We start from the raw sequence: 24286 nt of genomic DNA on the forward strand, positions 1-24286 counted from the left end.
TGCTACTAGCAGCCTGTGTATTGATATTTTGAAACATGGCTTAGAGGCACTGCTATTTTTAGATATTCTCTGAGCATTTGAATACTTCCTGTCTCCTGGTAGTGCAATTCTGTTGCTTCTCACCAGTTCCATCTCATCCAGCTTTGTTTATGAACTGTAAAGCTGGAGCATTCATGGTAAATAGAGCTATTGAATGCTCTAAGTAGTAGTTTTTAGAACAGCAGTTTCAATAGGGAGCCAATATTTTTAAAAGCATGATGCAAAGCAAACCTTTCTCATATGGGCTTGTCTCTGCTGGGTGTAGCAGGTGGTACAGAGATGCAGTTTTCAGGATTTATTTGGTTTATTAGCATGTAAATTATATACCTCCTTGAACAGGGAAGAGAGATAAATGAACAAGCAGACAAGAATAATCATATCCCTTATAAAACTAAAGAGTGTATTAGCTGTCCTACATTATCTCTCCAAAAATCAGTGAGATTTCTCAAACCCAGGAGAGAGACTACTGTGCATTTTGAAGGAAATGTCAAGTGTCATGGTAAAAATGCAGAGCAGTTTTTCAAATCAGAAAGATTATTCCTGCATGCCAATTCCATCTTGCTATCTGCAAGCAGAAAAATTGTCCTGGTGTGCAGGCTTTAATTTCTCTATGAAAGATAAAATGGAAGATTGCTGAAGTCCAGAGGTCGTGCCACTCAACAAAACCAGTTGCAAAATATAACCCAGTGCAATCACACATGCATCAGTCAGGTTGAAGCCTGGCTCCCAGTAGGAGTTCCTCCTGTTAAGTATACTTAAAAGTTTGTGATAATTTAGACATGATAATTGCAGAATAAACACATTAAAATTGTAGTCAGTATTAAAATTAGAGTAAACCATTGCTTTTACATGTTCAATGAACAAGAAATGCCAAGGAATCCATAGTCAAATAAATGGATAAAATACTTGCTTCAAGCAGATAGGTTAACTTTAGTAGACAAAGTTATATTTTGCTACAAAATCTGATAAATGTACATCTTATTAAAGGCTGAGTGATTATTTGTTGGAATACCAATATTTGGTAAAATGAAATGAGTCACTAATCAATTAGAAGGCCAAACATTGTTGCAGTTTCTGCAGATAAAGTTACCCCTTGCACTGTGATGGTCAATGTGAAAGCAGTAGATAAGAGGAAGGCTTCCTTATTTTTGCTATTTTCAATCTAATTAAAAGTAGGATAACACTAATTGAAGTCACTCTCAGGGATCAGATGTCACAGGGTCAGGTGTGACACTGGTGGTGAAGGACTGGAAACTGGGAAGGGAAGATCTGTAGCTCCTTAGCACTGCCAGGTCCTGGTGCTTTGGTACCTGCAACAAAGGCAAAGGAGAGGGAGAGCTGGGGAGGAAAGCAAGGGGTGGAGCTGTTTCACATCACAATTGAAAGAATTTGCCAAGCCTAAGAGGGAATAAATAGCCAGGGGAAAAGTAAAAGCCAACATGCAATAGAAGTGATGTTGGAATAAAACAATATATGAGAGCAGTACTGATTTTCCTTTTGTGGGCAACAGGAGTAGTAGAAGTATGAAAGAAAAGTTGTGGAAAAATGAAAGAAAATCTTTATAAAGAAAGCTTGGTTTCACCAAAACTCAAAGCCTTTTAAAAAGATGTGTGTGTGAATATTTCAGGCCTTAACCACTAAGAATTTATATTATCTCTTATTTGATTAACACATTTTAAACAATCACATACACTGGCATGTACCTTTAGTTGCCAGAAATAAACACACAGTTGTTTATCAGAAGTTTTTGAAGCACAAGAGGAAAGCTAGAATTCTTCTTGTGGAAAATAAATGGCTTGATCAGCCAAATGACTCTAAGGTAACTCAGTGCTCACACTGTGCATTTCAGAAGCCAAACATTTCTACTGCTCAGGAGAAGGGGCCTTGCTGCCTTAATTTGGGGTGGGTTCTTTCAGAGAATCACAGAGTGACTTGGGTTGGAAGGCACTTGAAAGACCATCTGGTCCAAGTCCCACCCCTGCCGTGGGCAGGGACATCTTCCACTGGACCAGGTTGCCCAAATGCCCATTCAGCCTGGCCCTGGACTCTTCCAGGGGTTGGGCATCCACAGCTTCTCTGAGCAACCTGTGCCAATGCCTCACCAGCCTCACAGCAGATATATTCTTCCTAATATTTAATCTAAATCCTCCCTGGTTTAGTTTAAAACCATTTCCCATTGTCCTATCCCCTGTGTGCTCTTCTCCCTGATAAACTAATGTGACTTTACCAAATAATACAACTGTGCCTCCTGCTGCTTACTGATTCAAGTAGCTGGGATGGGTTTGCATGTACTATATTTGTAGAAAGATTGTGGGCCCTGACTTGTATATTGATGCTACTCTAATGCAAGCAATAAGATAAGTATTCTTCTGGGCTTTCTGTGATTTGTATTACTATAACACCAATGCAACATATGCATGAATTGATGTATGCTTTCAACATCCTTTGTGAAGAAAATGGCAGGTTGTGGGGAGGAGGGAAGGCAAAAACCAACAACAACAAAAAGAAAAACAATTTAAAAGCCAAAACAACAAAAAAACTGCAGCCAATCAAGATCAAAGCCATATTTGTAAGCCTCTGCAGATGATTGATTGTATAAAACTGAAGAAATCCCTAGGGTCTGATATTTGAAAGCACCCAGTATTGCTTAATATTTCTGTAGGTATTTCAAAAAGCACAAAACTGTGTCAGCACTCAAATTTTATAGATGGTACAAAAGGAACAGAAAGACAGAGCTGTGTGAATTGACATGAATACTAAAACTGATTCTTTTCTTTAATGTTGCCAGCAGCACAGAATAATCAATTTAATCATGGATTTTCTTTCAGTTAATTATTATAAAAATTACTTGTTTTTAGAAAGCACTTCCCCATCATTTATCAGTCCAGTTTTAATCTCTTAAATTAGATCTATAATTACTATGGATTCCAGTCTATAGAAGAATGATAGTAATAGTCACATTTTTAAATTTTCTGTTGTTAAAAGTAAACTGATCATACCAAATATTCAGTACAAATGTAATAAATAAAAAGCACTTGCTGTTTTCAAGATAGTGATCAAATTAAATATTCATAAACCAAAAAAGGAGAGAAATGCTGCACTTTGATTTATTTTTGGTCGTTGCATTTTTATGACAGAAGACATTTTCTTAAAGTGTTGACATTTTATCTGCTCTGGTTTGTTACTACTTATTGTTTTCAAATATTAATTTAGTAATCCTTTGCTCTTATATCAGGCCTTCAATTTATAATGTGATTTACAGAATCTGATCTGATGCATTCCCTAAAGCAAGTAACCAAGTCCATCCAAATTGATTCTGCCATTGATTTCTCTGTCTGTAAATTTGTGTGGATTGCAGCACTTTATTTGCTCCTTTACTCCTGAATCTATTAATTCCTTTCTTCTTTCCCTACCTTTTTATTTCCTTCCTTGTTTTCCTTTACAGAGCCACTACCTCCCTTTATTCTGATTTTTCTCTTCTTTCCTCTTTTCTTTCCTTTTTTTCCTTCTCTTTTTCTCCCCTCCCTTCTGCTGCCTTCTGTCAGTCCAGGAATGTTTTCATCTCACACTCCTTTCTAATTTCTGCTTGATTTCCCCTGCTGCTCTGCTCTGTTTGTATGTGGTATAGAGCTGCAGGAGGGTATAAAACATGCACACACCAAATTAAAGTGCTAGTGCAATTTATTAGCACCTACAAAGTTACCTTCAGCTGTATTCATCACAGAAGAAATTGTAAATGGGATAAATAGTTAAAGCTGGAGGCTGAAACATGGATTTCAGACACACTGGATGTCAGATTGCTCCTTTTTTCAGGGTAGCTACAGAGTGCCATCTATTGGCTCCAAATAAAACATTTTCATAGAATCACAGAATATCCTGAGTTGCAAGGGACCCACAAGACTCACTGAGTCCAGCTCTGGCCCTGCACAGCACATCCCCAGGAGTCACACCATGTCCCTGAGAGCATTGTCCAAATGCTCCTTGAACTCTGTCATGGGACTGTGAGCACTGCCCTGGGGAGCCTGTTCAATGCCCAACCACTCCCATTTTTAACTAATTTCTGCCTTAGTTGCTGTTTTCTGCAGCATTTTGAGTGCATTCACTACAAGCAAGCATCATTCACATTTGAGATACTTCTCTTTCACTTCTCAATTCTCCCATCATTATGTCATCTTTAAGTGGTTCCATTACCTCCTTTACAGCATTTATCTGCATTTTGTCTTGAGTTCTCTCATTTGTACTGGAACTGCATTCATAAAGATTTTTAACAGGGGGAAAGGAATTTTTCCTAATTTAAGAAAAATCTGAAGAGCTGTTCTTAAACTTCCTTAAATATCATATTAAGGGTTGACTGTAACTTATAAAATATGTATCACTCCTAAAAGATCACATGGATAGTGGCTGGTATTGCAGCTGGTTTCCTTTGGAAATGTTTTTCCTACTTCAACTTCATAAATTTTATATCAGCTTTTTTACTACCATAAGCCCTTTTTGGTTGTCATTGCAAGTATACTACACAAGTGTGAGCAATTACATGTTTTTAAAACCATATTTATTATATTAAGGTGAGTTGGCATATACATTCTACTTCCTATAGCTTTTGTAGTACAGTAATGGCTAAAGGTTATTTTTGTAATGACAACAGCACTTAGGTGTTTTTGAGTCCACCTTTCAGATTGTGAAGGGTACTCAGATTTGAAAGGAATACAAAGACATTTTAAGGATGGTCAGCCTCTCTTCAGCCAAATCTGAGTCATGACCTAAATGACCTGATTAGGTAAAAGAGCAGGGGCAGAAACCATTGGATTCTAATCACAGCTTCTGACATGTTCCTGTTATTGTCTGAACTTCCTCTAAACATAATCATCCAAGAGCAGAATGTGAATTTTACTGTCAAAGGCCAAAATTATAAAACAGCACTGGCAGCATTTTAGGCATAAATCTGCTGACTTGATCGGAGACAGGGATTAATAACTGGGCCAACATTTTGTTGAGCTGCACAGCAAACTATTCAGTGGATACCCAGTTGTATTGACCTAGTTTTGCCTGTGGCTCTGGCTTTCAACTATTTGATCCAAACTGCCTGTCATATGTGAAAATACTCCTTTTTATTTTGAACAAGATCTCTTCTGATTTCTCACCAGCAAAGCATGCAAATATATTGGCTTGACTTTGCTGCCTCTTTTTCCTCAATATTCTGGTAAATAATAAATGGCAGTTGCTCAACTCTTGCAAAACATTTCTGATGTGTAGGACTCAAAGATGACAAGTGTCACTGTATCATTTTGTGGATGAGAAAACTGAAGCTGAGAGAACAAATGAGTTGCCAAGAACACTCAGCAGTGCATGGGCTAAGCAGAGAAGAGAAACCATACTTTCAGCTCACTGTCCTAGTTCTGCTCCAACCCCCAGGCCACACTTCTAATTAAAAACCTGTTTAGACTTTTGAGATTCTGGATCCCATTTATGTCTACTCTGCATATATTTAACAAGGTGTTAAAGGAGTTGCTACAAGGCAAGTCAACAGCAGTGAAGCAAAAGAAAATAAACTCTACCTTTATTTTCTGATTCTTAAAAATACTTTAAAAATACACAAATTCAGTACAAGATATCTTTTGCTGACAGCTGTATCTTTTAACTGTTTTCTGACTTTACAATGTTAAAATTTAAGTAAAAAAAAAAATGAAGGACCATATGGAGTAGGACTAATACTTTGCTTTATTCTTCTCTTCCAAAAATATGATACTTTGGTTTCAGAAAGCTGAGATGTTATTTTAATATCACAATCAAGTTGGGGATACCATTTGAATATTAACACTGGGCAAAGATTAGCAAATGCCTGTGATTCCAGAGTTATCATGTCAAGGTAAAGTCTCCATGTATCCATAAGATTAAACTCATATCAAATAAGGCATCCTTCAGTTCAATCACTTCTCCTTTTTTCTCTGTTCTTTAAAAACACAATGGAAATGAAAGATCCATTTGTGTCATGCAGAACTGCACTATAATATGAAGGAAATATTGAATGATTTATACAAGAAGCATTCTGTAGAATGTGTTTTAGTTGCTGGCAACTTTTATTTGCAAACTTAAAGAATGAGTAGAGCATCCTATTTCTCTGGGAGGAGTCACAGACACGTGTATTTGAGAGACTTGCAAGGCTGGACTTAAATTTACACATCATAATTTAACATCATTTATATTTTTTCTGAAAATTAAATTGTTAGAGGAATTTGAAATGGGGTAAGTACCAATAAACATGGAGTGTGTGTATATATGTGTTTGTGTGTTCTTGTGTACTCAAGGGAGAGCCAGCTCTGAGGCCTTGTATGTAGAGACTGGGACCAGGAATATTTGGGACCCTTTCTCAAGGATGCTACCTTGATTGCTTAGGAAAATTATCTATTTCTGGATATAAGTTTTCCCATCAGTAAATTGCATGTTATGTTTACATCCTCTGGGTCGTATTTTCAATTTACAGATGAACAGCTGTGTGAGATATGCCTGTTACTATTTATGGATTTCTATAATAATTAGTATTTTTTTAATTAGCATAGCAAAAGCAGGTACCACTTGGGCTGGTTCAGTGATAAAGCTGCAGTGTGGCTTAACAAATGTACGATCCTGATAATGTCAAATCAAAGTTTTAATGAGATTCTATTGTATTGGCTTGATCATATAAAGGTTATTTGTTCCAAATCTGTCAGGATCAAACACAACTGCCATTGCTTTGCTTGGAATTGTAAGTTTTTTCTTTGTTTATTACTTGCAAAATCAAGACTACAACTTAAAATAAAAAGGTACCGTATAAGGATTGATTCTACATGGATATACAGCATTGCTATAAAATAGATTATGAAATATATTCACTGTTTTGTTTTTCCTTTTAATAAATTTGTCACTTAACAAATAGTGAAGATGACTCCAATGGAGTAAAATTAATAGAGATGTTTGAATTCAACCATGAGGAAAAAAAATAATGCTGGTTGATTCCTACCTTATCTGTTCCCCAGTTAACAGCTTTGTCATTTTTTACATGGTTTCTTTAGACAATAGCAGACCATTATGGTATCTTAGGCACAATATAGTATACATACACAGTAAGAGGTTTGAGTGCCTAAACATTATCTCTTTGTTTCTATACAGAGAGCCTCGAAAAATCATCCTGCACAAGGGCTCCACAGGACTTGGTTTCAACATCGTGGGCGGCGAAGACGGGGAGGGCATCTTCGTGTCGTTCATCCTGGCCGGCGGGCCGGCGGATCTCAGCGGGGAGCTGCAGCGAGGAGACCAGATCCTCTCTGTGAGTGCTGCCCCTGGCCTTTGTCTCTACTCATGGGGCACCAGGAGAAGCCTTGCTCGTTTCTGTGTTGTGAAATCTGAGCTGAAAAGGGTTTATTCCCGGATATTTTGGTTATTTTGCGCTTGGGTTCTAGAGCGTGTGTTACTGGTGTTACTTGCATTTAGCTGGAGATGAGAGTTTTCACTGCTTAATGCTACCTACACTATGGTGACATTGCAGGGAAGGACCTAAGCACATTGCACACCTAAGCATCCCATATTTTGGCCCATCATCCAGTTTCATTTTTCCCAAAACACATTGCTGAGTCCAAGGATATTTCTCAATTTCACCTTTTCCTGGAGAACAAGCAGTAGGATGAAATCATCTATACTCAGGCTGCCATCTAGTGTGCACTCAACTGCTTATCAAATAGCTCACTACACTACGACAAGGAAATTAACTAGGTTATGTTAATTAGCTCTCTGACGCTGATGAATTTGATGATCCCTCTGAAATGCTTTTCAAATTTTATTGGATGAAATGCTTTGTTGCCTGAGGTTATATTTTGCATACTTAGACTCAAAAACATCTTTTTAATTTTTCATTCACTTGTATATTGATGCCATACATTTTAAAACCAGAACATTTGTGTTTTAGGCTCTGTCAAGTAATTGAACATCTGACTGAAATAATCTGAATAGAAAGGAATTTGAAGAAAAATGAAAGCTTTGAAAATGTAGTTAAGTATCCATTGACATTATTCACATTCCTTACCGAAGGAAAAAAAAAGCCCAACACAAAAACAAAGAAACCATCCCAAATTGATACAGATGTGACTGTTTCATGTGAAGCACAACAATAGCCTTAAGGCAAAGAGCTGAAACACAGGAATTATTTATCCCAGATAAACGATGAGCACACTAGGCTGCAGTATCTGCCTCCCACTGTTGTGCCTTCTATCCCTGTGGATCCTGCATCCCTGGTTGTAATTTGTTATAGTAAAGGGCAGAAAATGGCTTCAGCTTGGATGGCTTGTGATGTGGTTATGCAACCCTTTTCTGGTCAATGTTTAAATTATTAATTAAGCTGGATATGGTTTTCCTACATTGCTAAGAATTGTCTTGGCCTATTCTATGAAAAGTGAACTTACCTTACCCCTGTCAAGGTTTTGTAAAAAGTTTTAATAGGTGGCTGGAGGTGTTTTGCAATATATAGAAAATCTGGTTAAGTTATCACCAAAGGGAGGCATTAACCTGGCATTGTGAGGATCACAACAGTGTTTTATCTAGACCTGTTCCTTAAAAGTACTGTAAGAAAAAATGAGAAAAAACAAGTGAAAGATGTTTAGGTGCTGTTGGGAGTCAGCACTGGCAGGCAGGCAGAGCAACCACAAGACTGCATCTGAAATGCAAAGAGTACATTTGTTTCCTCACCTCTCTAACTGGAGGGTCCCAGAGCAGCACCTGCAGACACAGGAGTGGGAAGGCAGGAACCATCAGGCTCAGCCACACCAAGGGGTGTCAGGGCTGTTCTTTGCACCCACTCACTGGGGCCCATGCACACAGAGCTTTCCACCATGCTGGGATCTCTGTGCTTGTCAGGATCTCTGAGCTCTGCTCTTCTCTCTCCCAAAACAGGGAGCTCGAGCTGAGAGTGCCTCCAGGTCTCTCCAAACACTTGTAGTATCTCTGAACAGAATTCTACTTCTCAAAACTGACAGGGGATGGACATTAGTGGGCATAGTCTAAGGGGTATATTTCCACACTGGTATTCTCCAGACCTTGTCATTCCCATCTTCAGGATCTCTTGGAATCTCGAATCCTTCTCTGCAATCTTCTGCTTTTAACCCTTTCCTCCCAACAGTGCCTTAAAGAGCTCTCCAAGTAGAAAGTCTCTAGGGAACTGCAAGAAAATCAAAATAGATTCTTGTAAAGTTGTCTTTATGATGAGATAAGAAAGTCAAAGGCCTGTGTCAAGAAGAGCACAGACAAGAAACCCAAAGAAAAGAAACAGAAGTTTCTTCAGGACGATTATGCAATTTATTTTTCTTTGGTTAGATGCAGCAAAATAGAGCTGACTGAAAGAAACTGATAAGATCAAAGCCTTTCACAGTACATTGTATTCAAAAATCCAGAAGTTCAAATACAAGTTTAGAAGTCCATTTTCTTTTATTTTCAAGCAGGATATATTTAGAACTGTATGCTACAGCCTTGGTAAAATTTTTAACTCTAATTTTGTCAGTTTTGTAGTGACATTTTCCATGAGTTTTAATTAATGTTACTAGTGTTGCATCAGTAACAAAATCAGCATTTACTTGTCATGCAAGAGTTGTTTATTTGTTCATTGAGCAGAGAGGGATGGAAATTATTACTAAATTAGACTGCGTACATATCCCCAGGCAATCACCCAGTCAGGCCCTTGTTACTTACTTAGTCACAAATAACTATTATGGATCCATTTTTCCATATTCAGACAAAACCAGTTTCATCTACAGAGCTCATTAATCTTATGCCATTGTCTAGTGAAGGGTCCCAGACACCTTAATTTTATAAGGACTGCAGAAAAAATGTCTATTTGTCTCTGTTTGTTTCTTGTTGTTTCTTCCCTCAGAAACACTTATTTCCCTGCAGAAATACTTTACCCATTTCTTTCTCAAAACATGACAAATCTGATTAACAAGAACAAATAGTACCCTCAAAGCTGCTCTTTCTAATCAGCTGAAGCTTGGTTAGTGATTTAGATATCTGAATTTAATTTCTTATAGGATTGGTATAGCAGAATTACAGTGAGGCCACAAGAGTTCTTCTACTGTGATATTTTACATGTCTTTACAATGTGCTGTGACCTGCTTTTTGGCCAATCCCTCTAATATTTATTATCTTTCAGAATGCTACATCTTTCATTGTTGTCCGTGCCCATTGCAAGGGAGTTGGACTAGGTGACCTTTAAAGGTCCCTTCCAACCCAAACAGTTCTGTGAGTCAATTTAATCAGTTTAGCTGGTGTCCTTCTGTGTGACCATAAGCAGGGTGCTTCATTTTCCTAAGCCTCAGTCTCCCAGGTGGACAGTGAGGATCACGGGCTCTCTCCTAATTCTTGCCTGTGAATATGACAATGTTGACTGGTTGAGAGCTGTGTATTCTCACCTTTGGGAATGTACCTATAAAAATATCTAAAATAGACTGCAAATCCACCAGTGAGACCCAGCAAGGCTTTGCCTTGGAGAGACCCACTGGGTGTATATACACATCATCCCAGAGTCAGCCAACAAGGCTTGGACAAACCCACAATCTCTGCCTCTCCTTGTGCCTGGCTGTCAGGATGTGAGAGGGAGGGATCCAACCCACTGGGAAGGATGGTGCTGCAGCCTTGGCCCCATGGACGAGTGAAATTTGAATTTATTTTTCCCCAAATGCCACCAGGTGGCAGCCCAGGATCAGTAATGACAGCAGTCTGCCTTTGGCTGAAATTTCAGGAGAGAAAGGAGTAACGGGGTTTTTCCTGTTTTCAGTTAATGGGAAATGTTTGAAAAATATCTCAGAAAGAAGGCTGATATTCCCTATGCTCCTGTGCACAGGGAACATATGAATCCTAACTGAACCTTGAAGGTCAAGTGAAGAATCATGGAAAGTCTGTGTTAGATATTAAAACATTTTGATTAGCCCAAAAATGAATTTTTGTGTTACACTCATGAGAAGACCAGGGTTCCTCCCTGAGGGGGGTTTTTCTAGCTATAATTCTTTTTACTCCTTTAAGTCACCACCCGACTAAATTTTTTTTTCTCATTTCTGAATGTCTTTAAAATGAAGTAACACACACATCACCAATGTAAGTTCATCACTGTACTAGAATATATCCCTCCCTGTAGTTTTTTCCTCTTACTAAGTATATTGTAACTATTATCAAGTAGCATTTTGAATTCTAATTGACATTAATCCTTGATTTACTGCATGTGCACACCCAGATTAATTAATTTCAGATACTTATAGGCCAAAGGAAACAGTTCAGAATATCAGTGGAAAAATCATTTCCATTGTAGAGCAGTAGAAGTGAGGTACCAGTGTGTTAAGTGATTTGTTTAAAATAATTTTGGAAGTATGAGCCAAGTTTAGAGACTGCTTGAACTCAGATCTAACCCCAAGTTCTCCATCTGTTACGAGATTGCAGTCTTCAATAGAAATAAAATGTAATGTTCCTTGATGCCATGCTTGCAGTTTTAAGTTCCACTTCCAATGCTAAAGGATACTTTTGCTGTTAAAACAGCAATAGCAAACCAGTGTTGGTTAGTCAAAACCACCTGCAATAGAACTAATTCTTTCCACGAAGCATATGCATAAAATGGCCACCTGTTGTGCATACACCACGACATACTGCAGTACAAATCTTGAAATTTTAGGGAAGATGTACTTAGTGAATACATTGCAATTTTTAGGGGAAATCCCTGTGGAGGCAGGACAAGCAACACAGTCCTTCTCAAAGAAGAATTACCACATCATTTTCTGCATTATAATGTCAAATCAAAATCTTGGTAAAATATAAGGCTTTCTTTCAGTTATCTTAGCCTGAATGTTTCAAAGCATTTTCAGTGCCAAGTGAATAACTTTTTCAGCAGGTACAGGAGCTAAAACGGAGAGAATTAGTTTGCACATACAAGTTCACCAGCAGAATTCAGAAAACAGTTTCACAGAAATAGTGCATATTGTTCCTTGAATTCCTATGATGACATTTCTTTTCAAACAGTTTCATAATTTTCTGTAAGGCTCTATCAAGTTGTAAACAAATGAGAGAGTTACAGTGAATTAATAGGCATAGGGAGTTAACAGCAAGTATTTGCATTTGAATCTTACCTTTTGAAGTTACTGAATTTTCTGTCTTTGTGCAAGATTAAACCTCTGATTGAGATCCTTTCATTTAGACATCTACATGTTTGCTGGGTGTCTGGTTGCCATTAATGTCAAAGGAGGCAAGAGAACAGTTGAGCTGGCCAACTGTGAGCTGTATAGAGCAGGTTGAATTTGTCTGTAAGCTATATTATCTGTATTGACTTTAAACACCACATGCATTCATATCTATATTTAAGTGCCTTAAACTGCATCTCAAATTTTATGTGTGTTTGCCCTTTTAATATAGATCTTTTTCAGCTAACATCGTGCTTCCTTAATGGCAAATGAAAGGAACATAAAATCATGAACCATAAAAGCAGTATCAGTTTTATTTCATTCTCCTGTAGAAATGCCTTGTGTTCACAATGGCTGGATGCAGCGTGACTTGCAGCCTGAAAGTAGAATCAAGAGAAGAAGCAGACTGCTTGCTCTGGAGCAAGATAACTGCTCCCAGGCAGTGCATCCATAGGTTACCCTAAGGGAATAAAACAACTTTTCTGGAGGGTGATTGCTCAACAGCAGCAGGAAAGAGTAGAAAAAGAGCAGGTTGTGCTGCAAAGAGACACATAATACTCTCATAATGTTTCCATTTCCCCTCTCATCTAACCTGAATCAGGTGAAGGAAGTTAACCAAAGCATTCTGTGTGATTTTCCTGTTGATTTGAATATAGTACCAGGATGTACTCATATGTGGGGAAAGACTGTCTTTTTCTGTGCTGCTTAAACAACTTTGGGTTGGGAAGGGCTGGTGGAGATATTCTGTGGGGTTTTCTGTCACTGGTACATGGCACTACACAAACCCAATCTGCAATGCCAGTATTTGAGCATCTCACTTTAGTGTTGTCTGTGGTGTTTTATACAAGGTTCTCTCTTGCAGAGGGATCTTATATTAATCAGATTTTGTCTTGTGTCTGTGCATCGTCCTGCTGTTGTTTTTTGTGAGACATTTGCTATCCTTTATGAACACTTTAAACATTTCATTGTACTTGGTTCCTCCCACACAACCCCTACCCACCTTCTCAGTCACACCTGCAGCAAAAAATACAATATGCATTTGAGAAAACAGAGTGTTCTTCAATTTCTACTCCAAAGATGTCCATATAGAGCAGGATAGAATGTAAGGACTCTGTGCTTACTTACAGCAAATATTTATGCTTTATATTTGCTAGTTATATTTGACCTTCAAACTGATTTCTCTTACTTTGGTACAGAGAAACTTTCAGTTTTCTAATTTAAAATGGTTATTTTGCTCATGGTAAAAGCAGTGCAACTGCTCAGGGCAAATAGTGCATTTTGTTACCTAGTGACAAAACTAAGATAAATAGCAAATACCATTTGGTTTCTCTTCTCAGATTTTCTTTTTTCTAAAATGCAGCTGTCTCAGAAAATGTTTGAAACATGTCTGTAGGGCCTGGTTTCTCTTCTCCTTGGATCATCAGTTTGTCCCTTCTGTGTAATGGTGTCAGGATTGTAGCAGATACTCCCTTTGCCCTGCAGGAATTGTTTGCAGGGACACTGATCATATCCTTAGGATGCTTGCTTCCCAGTGGTGGTGTGAGTGGTTATGACTGTCCTTGGGCATGGGACAGTCTATCAATTTCTGAGGCCTTTAGCTGTGATTTTCTAGAGACTTCTATAATGTTTTTAACATTAATCCTACTTAGTCAGTGTGTTAATTATATAAACCTGGTTTGTAATAATGTATAGGGCACTGTTTGCTGTGTATTGAAAATTTTGATATATAATCAGAGCAGTTTTAAATGGGTAGATTAGTGCACCTGATTGGACTCTTTAAAAGTAAAATTTGTTTGAAAATCAAGCAAGAATGTGTTGCTAAACATATCCAAAGGAATGATACTGAATGGTAGGTGATGTATGTGACAAATGTGAAAAAAGAAAACCTCTGGAAAGGAGATGAGAGCACAGACATTGCCATATGTTAATGGGATGACACCAACTGAAGGACAGGTAAATTAAGCTCCTTAGAAATGTTTAAGTGGATTGATCTAAATTCAGGCTTTGCTCATGTTGGGAAGCACAGAGTGTATATAACCCTTCAGGCCTTCTCTGTGGCTAGCAGAAAGGTGTAGCCACGTCTGAGTACATCTCACCTTGCCCTGAAGCAGGCATTTTACATGGGTCAGATGACCATTTTGCTGCAAAAACTATATTTCTTTTCACATATTATAATGAATTGGGCCTAATTTCCCTTTACTGAAATAAAAAACTGACCAAACATTCATTAATCTGGTTTTGGTGGACTATATGGAAAAACAAATGTAAGTCAGATAATTCTAGATTTTATTCTCACTAGTAAGGAAGAATAGCCAAAAAATGAGAGAATGAAAAAATGAAACACGGCTTGCCCTTGAGTAACCCTATAGTGTAGGGCAAATTTTATGTTTTTGTGCTGAAAGGGGAGGAGGAAATAGTGTGAACTTCCAGACCTGCTTGCTGTGCAGTGACAGCTGTGAAACTCAATTAATCCACATTGTAACAGTGAAAGCTGAGCTAGTCCCTGTGGTAATAACAGCCCAAGTCTTAAAAATACATGAATGTTATGTAAAATCTGGGAGGAAATTCAGAAGGGCAAGATGTAAAATGGGCTGTACATTTAAGAATTAGAAAAGGCATCAAGAAAATGTTTGATGGAAATAGAAAACCAAGCAACAAATTAATTTTCCAAAGAGTTGGAAGGAAGATTCTTCAAAAGTGAGAACATGAGAGTTTACACCCTTTAGTGATTTTTTTGTTTTGTTTTGTCTTTAAAAAGAGATGGATCCACAATTATCCAATTAGGGCAGTTATGAAGAAACAGAAAGTCCTTAAAGTAGTTTTAGGCAAAATCAAATTAGAACTTAGATGACTTAGATGTTGTAAACAGATGAAGTTAATTTTTGTATACTTAAGGAACTATTAAATCCAGACCATTCATGATTTTATTCAAGAGCTGAAGGAATACTTGAGAGTATAAAACAGGCTCCCCAATTTTCAGAGAAAACTTCTGGGAGAAACAATCAATCTATTCGCATATATGTAGAAAACAGCAGAAGAAGGAGTAATAATATTGATGAATTTTTCAAGAATAAATCATCAAATTTAATTTTGTCCCTGAAAGAAGTCATAAATTTTATTTTACTGAAAACTTGCTGCCCCTGTAATCTACCTATTAATGTCTTTATGGAGTAGCAGGTCATAAGCCTCCCAAAAAACTGGAGAAAAGCAGAGAAAAGCAGAGATGTTGTCATGGCAAGATCTAATGGAAAGATCTGGACAAAGCAGCTATTTAATGTAAGCTCAGATATTGCTGGCAACACTGGGAGTTCTGGGATTTGAGGGTGAGGGTCTGTGTCTGTATGAGATCATCTGGGTGCACAGTGCTCTGCCTTTTCCAGATAAACTCAGTTTCACCCCTCACAATGCATGCAGACATATGTTCAGTACTCACTGTCATCATGATGAGCCAAAAACATTTCACAAAACTGAGACACCCGTGCAACTTCCCTGTACAAGAGAGATTTAAAGGTACAGAAGTCAGCTGGGAACCTGGTGAGGAAACCTGGGTGCAAACACTGATTTATGCTCTTGAAAAGACTCTCTTTTATGTGTTTAAAGAAATGGATCTTTGAAAAGAACAAAGTCTCCTTTTTCATAAGGCTGCGGAGTTTAGAACTCACGTCGGAAAAACTCTAGCATCCCCCTTGACAGTAAAACTTCATTTTAATGTAGTATGAACTTTGACCATATTAACACTTCCATCTGGAAATAGTCAATCTTGGGGGTGAGAGCTGGTATCAAACTGTTTTTCAGTGTTGTTGGTGAATATATCTAATGTGATGACTGGAAGAGAACTTAGACATATTCAGTCTCAAAATACGAGGCATTTACTTTGTAATCAGGGCAAGTGGCTGTATTTCCAGAGAAACTCATAGATTTTCCACTTTGGAACTTCAAAATAAAATAGATTACTTTTAAAAATACAAGAGCTTAATGGAGATTCTAGGGGGAAAAATTACCACCAATATATTCTGGAATGCTGCATATACTTCTGCATAATTTCATCTCATTAATCTAGGAATTTGTCTTCCAGCTGAATTTCTCTCTCACCACAATTTCTCTCTCCTCACCCACATCCTTCTGCAGTCTGTGGCATACAGTGGAATTGTCTTCATGCTGTAGCTGTTTCCTAGCTTAACTCTCACATTTCAAGCACATGATCAGAAGCTAATAAATTATACCAACAATTCTCTTGAATAAGGTAGATCTTTTTTCCCCCAAATGTGTTAGCTATCAGACCTGTCAGTTCTGTGTCATGCACAACTAGTAACTTGGCCTAGACTAGAGTCTGTAAATGATTTCTGTTGTGATGAAATTATCAGTTACCTCTAAAATATTAATTTTACTATTGCCTCAATAAGTAGAAATGGTCTCTTGCCAGACTGCTTGCTCTTCACCTCCTTAGAGTTTAAGGAGGAGTGCATATTCAGTTCAAACATTCTGACTTGGCAAATTTTGGTGTAACACTGTCAAGCAGAGTTATATCACATCTGATACACTGAAGATTTGTAATGAGGTTTGCACCCCTCAGAGCTGCTGCACTGCCAGGCTGACAGTGAAAAAGTGAAAGCCAAGCTGCTACTGCTGGACAAAATGGCTCAAATCCCTGAGCTTTGCCCCAGGCTGGACCTTTGCCTCGTGCTCTAACTAGTCTCCAGGAATCATTCTGCTCTATTGCCAAGTCAGTTTTGGGTTTCTGAGTAATTAAAAAAATTATCATGTGACACAAGCTGCGAAGTAATAGAAGTTGGCCATCCATTAAATAGGCTATTGAAGGGATATCTGCAATAGTTTGTTGGAGGAGTTTTCTGAGATCTTTTTTAGAAAAAAAAGATAGATATGTTCTGAATCTGAACAAGCAAGCCACCAGAGTAGTAACAAAAGGAAAATCACTTAGAGAATACAAGAGCTATTTCCTTTCCACTGGTTTTAAAAAACATGGTTTATTTGAGAGTATGGAGCTTTGTCTATTCAAAGTGTCTGTGTCATAATCTTCATCCATAGAACCACAAATAAATTTTGAATGTTATGATTCAGGGAGTTTTAATATGAAATGTGAGCACTGAAAATTCAGTTCCATCATTCTAGTGAGGCAATCTAGCATTCAGCCATTGGCACATTGCCTCATGGTCACTGAGTTGAGCTCAGAATGGATTTGCCATGGCACAAGCCAGTAGCCACCTCACCTCTCACGGGCCACAGTGACATACTCTGGATGTGGAAATATGAAAACACCTATCAAGCAGACCTCAAGGCAAGGATTTCAGATTTTTAATTCATCTCAACTCAGTGCTCAGGGTCACTTCTGTCTCTAAGCAGACTCTAAAATTGTTTTGCCTTTTTATTTCTGTTCCTAAGTACCTATTTCTTGTTGGCTGCAGCTGAAATTAAGTTCTTATCATCTTTGAGGTATAAGGAACTTGTTAAAATGGAAAGCTTTACCTCATTTCAGAAGCAAGACAGTTTCAATCATTATTTCTGCTTATACTATCCTTTGAAATTCAAATGTGAAGCAAAAACCCTGCAGCATTAAGAGTAATACTGAACAATGCTGGCTTAGTTATATCCATTCACTTATGCCTGCAAATGTGAGAGTTAATTTAAGGAACAGTTGCTGCATAAGGAAAAATGCCTTTTAGATATATTTGGACACTAAGGTATATGGAATAAATGCTTCTAAAAGGGTTATGTGTAAATGACCCTAGATGAGAGCAAGAAACAAGAAAGTACAAATGCTGAAAACAGAATTAAAGAGAAAGAGGAATATTTCAGAAAGACAGGAAAGTGAATGGAAGTAACAGTCATGTGTAAAGTAAAAGCTAGAGGAGGGACAGTTTGATATTTTCCAATTCAGAGTAGAAAGAGAGCAGGAACTGCAAAGGAGAAGGAATGTGAATGCTTGAAAAGATGACGGTGAGATCCATGAAATTAGGTGCTGGTAGGAACATAAGGGGTTTTGAGGGACCACACAGAAGGAAAAAACAAAAAAGCAGCAACTAGAATTGAATTTAAGAATTGTATTTGATGGATGTTTCATTTATATAATGGATGAAAAATATTATTTATATTTATTCTTAAATCAGCTGATAGACACTGGCCTGTGTTATTAGCTAGTATAGTACTCCTACAAGTATTTTTCACAGGTAATACCAGTTGGCTTAATATGCAAAAAGTAGGTGTTCCTTTGTCTCAACTTCACCATTTAGTAATATGACAAAATGCCATTGATCACCTTGTAGTTGCTGAATCACATCCAGTTCAAGTTGGTATTTGAACAAGCTGATTTAGTTATCTAGATGAAATAATTTTTATGTCCATTGAGGCTCCAGCAAGTCCATGTGGCCTTTTCATAAGCTGCCATTTACTTCTTAAACTAGTTTTATTCCTTAAACTAGTTTTGAGAAATTCTGGTGGAATTGAGGAGAAGTGGTCTTAAGATGTCATTCAGCGAAATTATTTCAGTCTCAAAGTTTGCAAATCTGGCATCATTCATAAAAGCTACAATCACATGGGAAGCAGATCTTGTATCAGAATTTCTGACAGTTTGGATTAAAACACAAGTCTTTGTCTATGGTTTTAGCCTTAACAGATGCCATTTGTAATGATTCGTGTGGTCTGGTGAGTCATAAGTCTTGTTGGTTCCTAGTGTAAAAGGCAGTGTGTACAAGACACCTCTTCAAGAACATAATATTATTTTTTTTCTGCTCCAAGTATGATTTGATATCTTATTCTTTTGGCTTAGCTGCCTCCTTAAAGTTCCTGGCAGAAAAAGGCATGATACAGCTCATGCCCTCACAGTGGTTCTTATTTTCCAGAGAGAGAAGAGTTTCCTCCTACAATGTCCAGCTCCTCAGAGCATAAAGACCAGCTTACTAGAGGCAAAAATTGTAATTCTAAGGTAGACAGACAAGGAGAATTGAAAAGGTCACTGGAATTTCTGGCCCATAAAAACAGAGAAGGAGGGTGCTGGGCATGGAAAACATCAGATGGGGCATGATCCTATGTTTTCAGCAGAGTTCACAATGAGAAAACCACTTCTCTGTGCAGCTCTTACTGAAAAGTAGAAAGTGAAGGGTCAGAACAGATCAAAATTGAGAAAAGCAGTAAATGTACCCTGAAAATAAAATAACAGCAGAAAAAAAAAAAAAAAAAGAAAATACTAAGCTGGAAAGTGAAGACTCCCCCACTTCTTTTTCTTTTCCTTCCTTCCTTCCTTCCTTCCTTCCTTCCTTCCTTCCTTCCTTCCTTCCTTCCTTCCTTCCTTCCTTCCTTCCTTCCTTCCTTCCTTCCTTCCTTCCTTCCTTCCTTCCTTCCTTCCTTCCTTCCTTTCCTATCCTTTCCCTTCCTTCCTCCTTCCCTCCTTCCTTCCTTCCTTTCCTTTCCGATCCTTCCTTCCTTCCCCTTCCTCCTTCCTTCATTCCCTTTCCCTTCCTTTCCTTCCTTCCTTTCCCCTTCCTTCTTCCTTCCCTGTCCTTCCTTTCCTTCCCTTCCTGTCCTTCCTTCCTTCCTTCCTTCCTCTTTCCTTCCTTCCACTTTCCTTCCTTCCTTCCTTCCTTCCCTTCCTTCCTTCCTTCCTCTTCTCTTTCCTTCCTGTCCTTTCCTTTCCTTCCTTTCCTTCCTCCTTCCTTCCTTCCTTCCTTCCTTCCTTCCTTCCTTCCTTCCTTCCTTCCTTCCTTCCTTCCTTCCTTCCTTCCTTCCTTCCTTCCTTCCTTCCTTCCTTCCTTCCTTCCTTCTTCCTTCCTTCCTTCCTTCTCTCTTCCTTCCTTCCTTCCTTCCTTCTCTTCCTTTCCTTCCTTCCTTCCTTCCTTCCTTCCTTCCTTCCTTCCTCCTTCCTTCCTTCCTTCCTTCCTTCCTTCCTTCCTTCCTTCCTTGTTTCCTTCCTTCCTTCCTTGTTTCCTTCCTTCCTTCCTTCCTTCCTTCCTTCCTTCCTTCCTTCCTTCCTTCCTTCCTTCCTTCCTTCCTTCCTTCCTTCTTTCCTTCCTTCTTTCCTTCCTTCCTTCTTTCCTCTCCTCTTTCCTTCTCTCTTTCCTTCCTTCCTTCCTTCTCTCTTTCCTTCTCTCTTTCCTTCTCTCTTTCCTTCCTCCCTCCCTTCTTCCCTCCCTTCCTTCTTCCATTCCTTTCCCACTATTTTCCGGTAGCAAAGCCTGTCCCATATGAACATTTCCCCTGCTGGGTGCCACAGCCAGGTCCCAGAGTGTCCATAGTGCTGAGCCCAGGGGGCCACTCTGTGGAATGGTTATTCCATATGCTTGTGAGGAACGTTTTCCTCACACGTGTTCATGGCAGATCATCCCTAATGGGTTTTTTCCCAATGTTGCTTGTTTTACATTCCCAGTAACTAAACAGGACTGCTGCAGAACATGGCCCATCTTTCCTTCATCTCTTGATAATGTGCTTGAGAATACTTAATTTGGTGCAGAAATAAGGCAGATAAATAAGGTTCTTTGTATCTTAGTGCAAACAATGGGAATTCTGGCTGTAAACAGTTGTCATTATTCAGATTTCTGTTTGCTTTTTCAGTCACCAAAAGCTCTTATTTTATGATTTCAACAAATAGAATTTAGACAGAACTTCAAAACTCTGCTCTATTGTTTGTTCCCTGGTAAAAGAATGCCTTGCTTCACCTTTTAATTTATTGTATAAAAGTCTGTACTATGCCAGTGACAACTTAAAGAAATGAAAGGAACCCTTTATGTTTTCTCCCCAGTGAAAGGATGTGCTTTTCCTTTCTTTCTCAATCTAACAAGGTGTTCTGAGTATTCATTTAACCACAGTACAAACACGAAATAAGGTGGCCTAAAGAAAGAAATGGCTGAATAAACCAGATTATTCTGCTACCATCTGTTTGAATTACCTACATACAAGTCATGTTCACTTCCTAGAAGCCAACCAGACTGCAACAAGTCTGTTCAGAATACAATCAAATTTCTGCTAATATGGGCCACTCAGATATTTTAGAGAGAATATAATTCTTCCCTCCCTGCTAACTCTAAAGATTTTAGAAGAGTTCAATCTATGCCAAAGGTAAAATCTGATCTTTCAGTTTAATTTTGATTCAGTATTAAATGAAGTACATCATGCTTCATTTTGAGTCAGCAAATCCAAAGGCCCAGTAATTACTGTGAGTTACTGTTGCATCTTTTTCTCCATCTCAATTTAGTTTTGGCCATAGTTTTCAACTCCAGTCTTCTCTTGCAGCACTCCTCTTTGTTTGTAAGCTTTGGAACTGCCTTTTGCCAGTTCAAAACATGCACAAGAGACAGACTTCAGAATAAGCTGCAGGCTCTTCGTATTTCCATTATGTCAAATTCATTTTGAAGTTAGGCATCAGAAATTGTGCAGTCAAGTTCATTCTGGGCCAGGACATCAGGGCTGTGCAGTCAAGCTCAGAACAGCAACTTTGTTTATTGTATAATGCGTTCTAAAGGAAGCAAGTCCATTTATTATAGGAAAAAAAAAACAAAAAACAAAAACAAACAAAATACCTTTTATATTTATTAAACTTTCCTGCACACATTTGCACCTTTTTTCTGGTTTTTTAAAGTTTTCTTTTACTGATTATTCTTCACGTAAATTATGTTAAATTAATTAAAAGCAGTAATTTTAATCAGATGTAACAATTTGTAATGAAATCATATCAGGGAAAAATGTCACTGCACACAATTATTATGAGATATTAAATTAAGATAGTGTTTTGAAGGAAGAGGCAAGACTGAGTATTATTTTATTCTCTCTGAATTCATATTCATTTTGGTCTGATGGTAAAAATTTGATTAAAATATGTAAACTAATGGTGCCTTTCATCAAGATTTAATGTTGCTATGTGAATATGCTGGTTTTCAGCTAGAAGGTTTGGGAGTTGATTATATTTGCTTTTAAATAGGGGGAAATGATACCCAGAAATCAAGTTAGCATCTACTGTTCTTGTTCTTCACGAAGTCAGACTCAATTATAAGTAATTTCTAAACTTAATATCTATTATGCTACAGTGAGATTCTGTCACTGTTGGTGAATAAAATAGCATGTAAACAGAACTCTCCCTCTCTATTTGGCAATGTTGCTTGATTTTTTTTTTTCGGCAGCTGTGTGTCCTCAAGAGAGAGATCACTGTTTTGGCAACCTAATGTAGTCAGGTGATTTACCTGTTCAACATTGCTTAATCTGGTTTGCAGACCTCTAAGTGTTCCTCAACTATATCCCCAGCTATAGCCTAACAGAGAAGTGAAATTAATTTCAAGGACATTAATTTACTACAATGTGTTGTGTTTGCAATTGTAGAAATTACTGCTTCTGGAGCAAGAGTACAAAGGGCAAAAAGTAGTCAGCTGGCATATCAGTGGCTTCTTGTTTTTCTGTGGAGAAGTGACAAATATTTATAAAACAACTTCAGTGAAATTCCTGTATTACATTCACAGTCTTTATGTGTTATTAGGGTTATACTTATTAGCTCACATAGGCATAGAGCTATTGTTTCTCAGAGGAGAAGGAGAATAAGCATTTGATTTCCTTATTCTTTCATACATTCTCTCCTTTTATCTGTAGGGAGATCATTGGGATTTATTAACGGTGTTTAAATCTTCTGTACTATTAACACTACTTTACAGACCACCACAATGTTTTCCTAAATTACTTAAGAAAGGCTTGTCCTCTTAAAGCTAGTCTTTGAGCTTAAGCCTGAACAATTTTTTTTTTTTTTTCCTTGGGACCTTCTAATGCTGACCAGGTGGTATAATCCATATTCATATCCCCAGCTCAGGAGCATTCCTTTAAGTTTTTCTTCAGATCATCCTATGCTTCTGTGGGACTCTCTCAAGGACTCCAGTTATGAAAGGGAAAAATCACACAGATAAAAACTAAGCACTCTCTTAAAGGAAAGGTTACTTGGCTTCCAAGTTGTCTTCTTCAGACACAGGATCAAGTCTGATGTTTCCTTTATGGCATTATATAGGCACTGTTCTCAAATTTAGGAAGTCTGCTCACACTTCACAAAACTGTGACTGTAGTGCTCAGTTATTGAGTAATTGCCCCACATGCTGATACATCCGTGCTCAATGCAATGCTGCGTCAAGTGTAATAACACCATCACTGAGAAAAACACCTCTTCTTCTACAGCACTACCCTAATTTGTGTTCCTTACAGGAAGCATCTATTCTCAACAGGGGTTGAAAAGTCCTAGTTGACATAATCTTCCTCTTTAGGTATTTTCACTGTTGTAGATTAAAATATGGTAGATTTTTATGGCACTGAAAGTTCTGCTTCTCTCCTTTTGTTCTTTTAGAATGCACTTAATTATTGCTCTCTAGGGTCATATATTCTTAGACTGAATTTCAGTGAGTGTTTCCCAGAGGATTCAGTGCACAACTTTAATGAAAGTTTTTCAACCTTTGGCTCAGTTTTTTGAAAGCTTCTGCCAGCCATTAGAACATCCCAGGGAGATGGGTCAACTGAGGACTCCTGTGTTAAATTATGAAATTTATTCTGTTATATTTTCCCCATGCTCATAATTTCTGTGTACAGTCAACAGTTCCACAGCATCATGTAGTGTTCTGGATTAGAAGCTGTGGTATCTCCTGGGCTTTATATAATTGCTATCACAAATTAGTTTTTCTAAGAGTAAGTCTATATGTTGTTTGCATACTAGTAAGGACTAGATTCTGTCATGCAAATAAGGAAGAATTTTTTTATTATGACAGTGGTGAGACACTGGCACAGGTCTCAGAGAGGTTACTCAGAGAGGTGGTGGGTGCTCCATCCCTGGAAACATTCAAGGTCAGGATGGGCAGGACTCTGAGCCACGTGGTCTAGTTGAAGAAGTTTAAAGTTCCCTTCCAACCCCAACTGTTCTATGACTGTGTGATTCTATGGTAAATAATAATTCTGTTCTCAGACCATCATGTTCTCTAAAATTTGATGAAAGACAGCAAGTTAAGATGGGCCAGTTTCTAAACATTATTGACCCACATAAATGTATTCATAACAGACTCAGTAGCTGTTACTTTAAAAGTTATATGAAATTTTTTTTTTGT

At 37.9% G+C, this 24286-nt stretch overlaps 1 protein-coding gene across 12 annotated transcripts in view; it reads left to right on the forward strand.

Annotated features, from left to right (window-relative positions):
• The window catches only part of DLG2 (discs large MAGUK scaffold protein 2), a 966889-nt gene that overhangs the window by 747401 nt on the left and 195202 nt on the right, over positions 1 to 24286 (forward strand). For all 12 annotated transcript variants that reach the window (XM_079303594.1, XM_079303596.1, XM_079303599.1 and 9 more), the window contains one exon: positions 7186 to 7342. In XM_079303594.1, the coding sequence (XP_079159720.1) occupies positions 7186 to 7342 (157 nt within the window). The remainder of the gene's footprint in view (positions 1 to 7185; positions 7343 to 24286) is intronic.

This window comes from Erithacus rubecula, assembly GCF_903797595.1.
Source record: "Erithacus rubecula genome assembly, chromosome: 1".
Lineage (NCBI taxonomy): Eukaryota > Metazoa > Chordata > Aves > Passeriformes > Muscicapidae > Erithacus > Erithacus rubecula.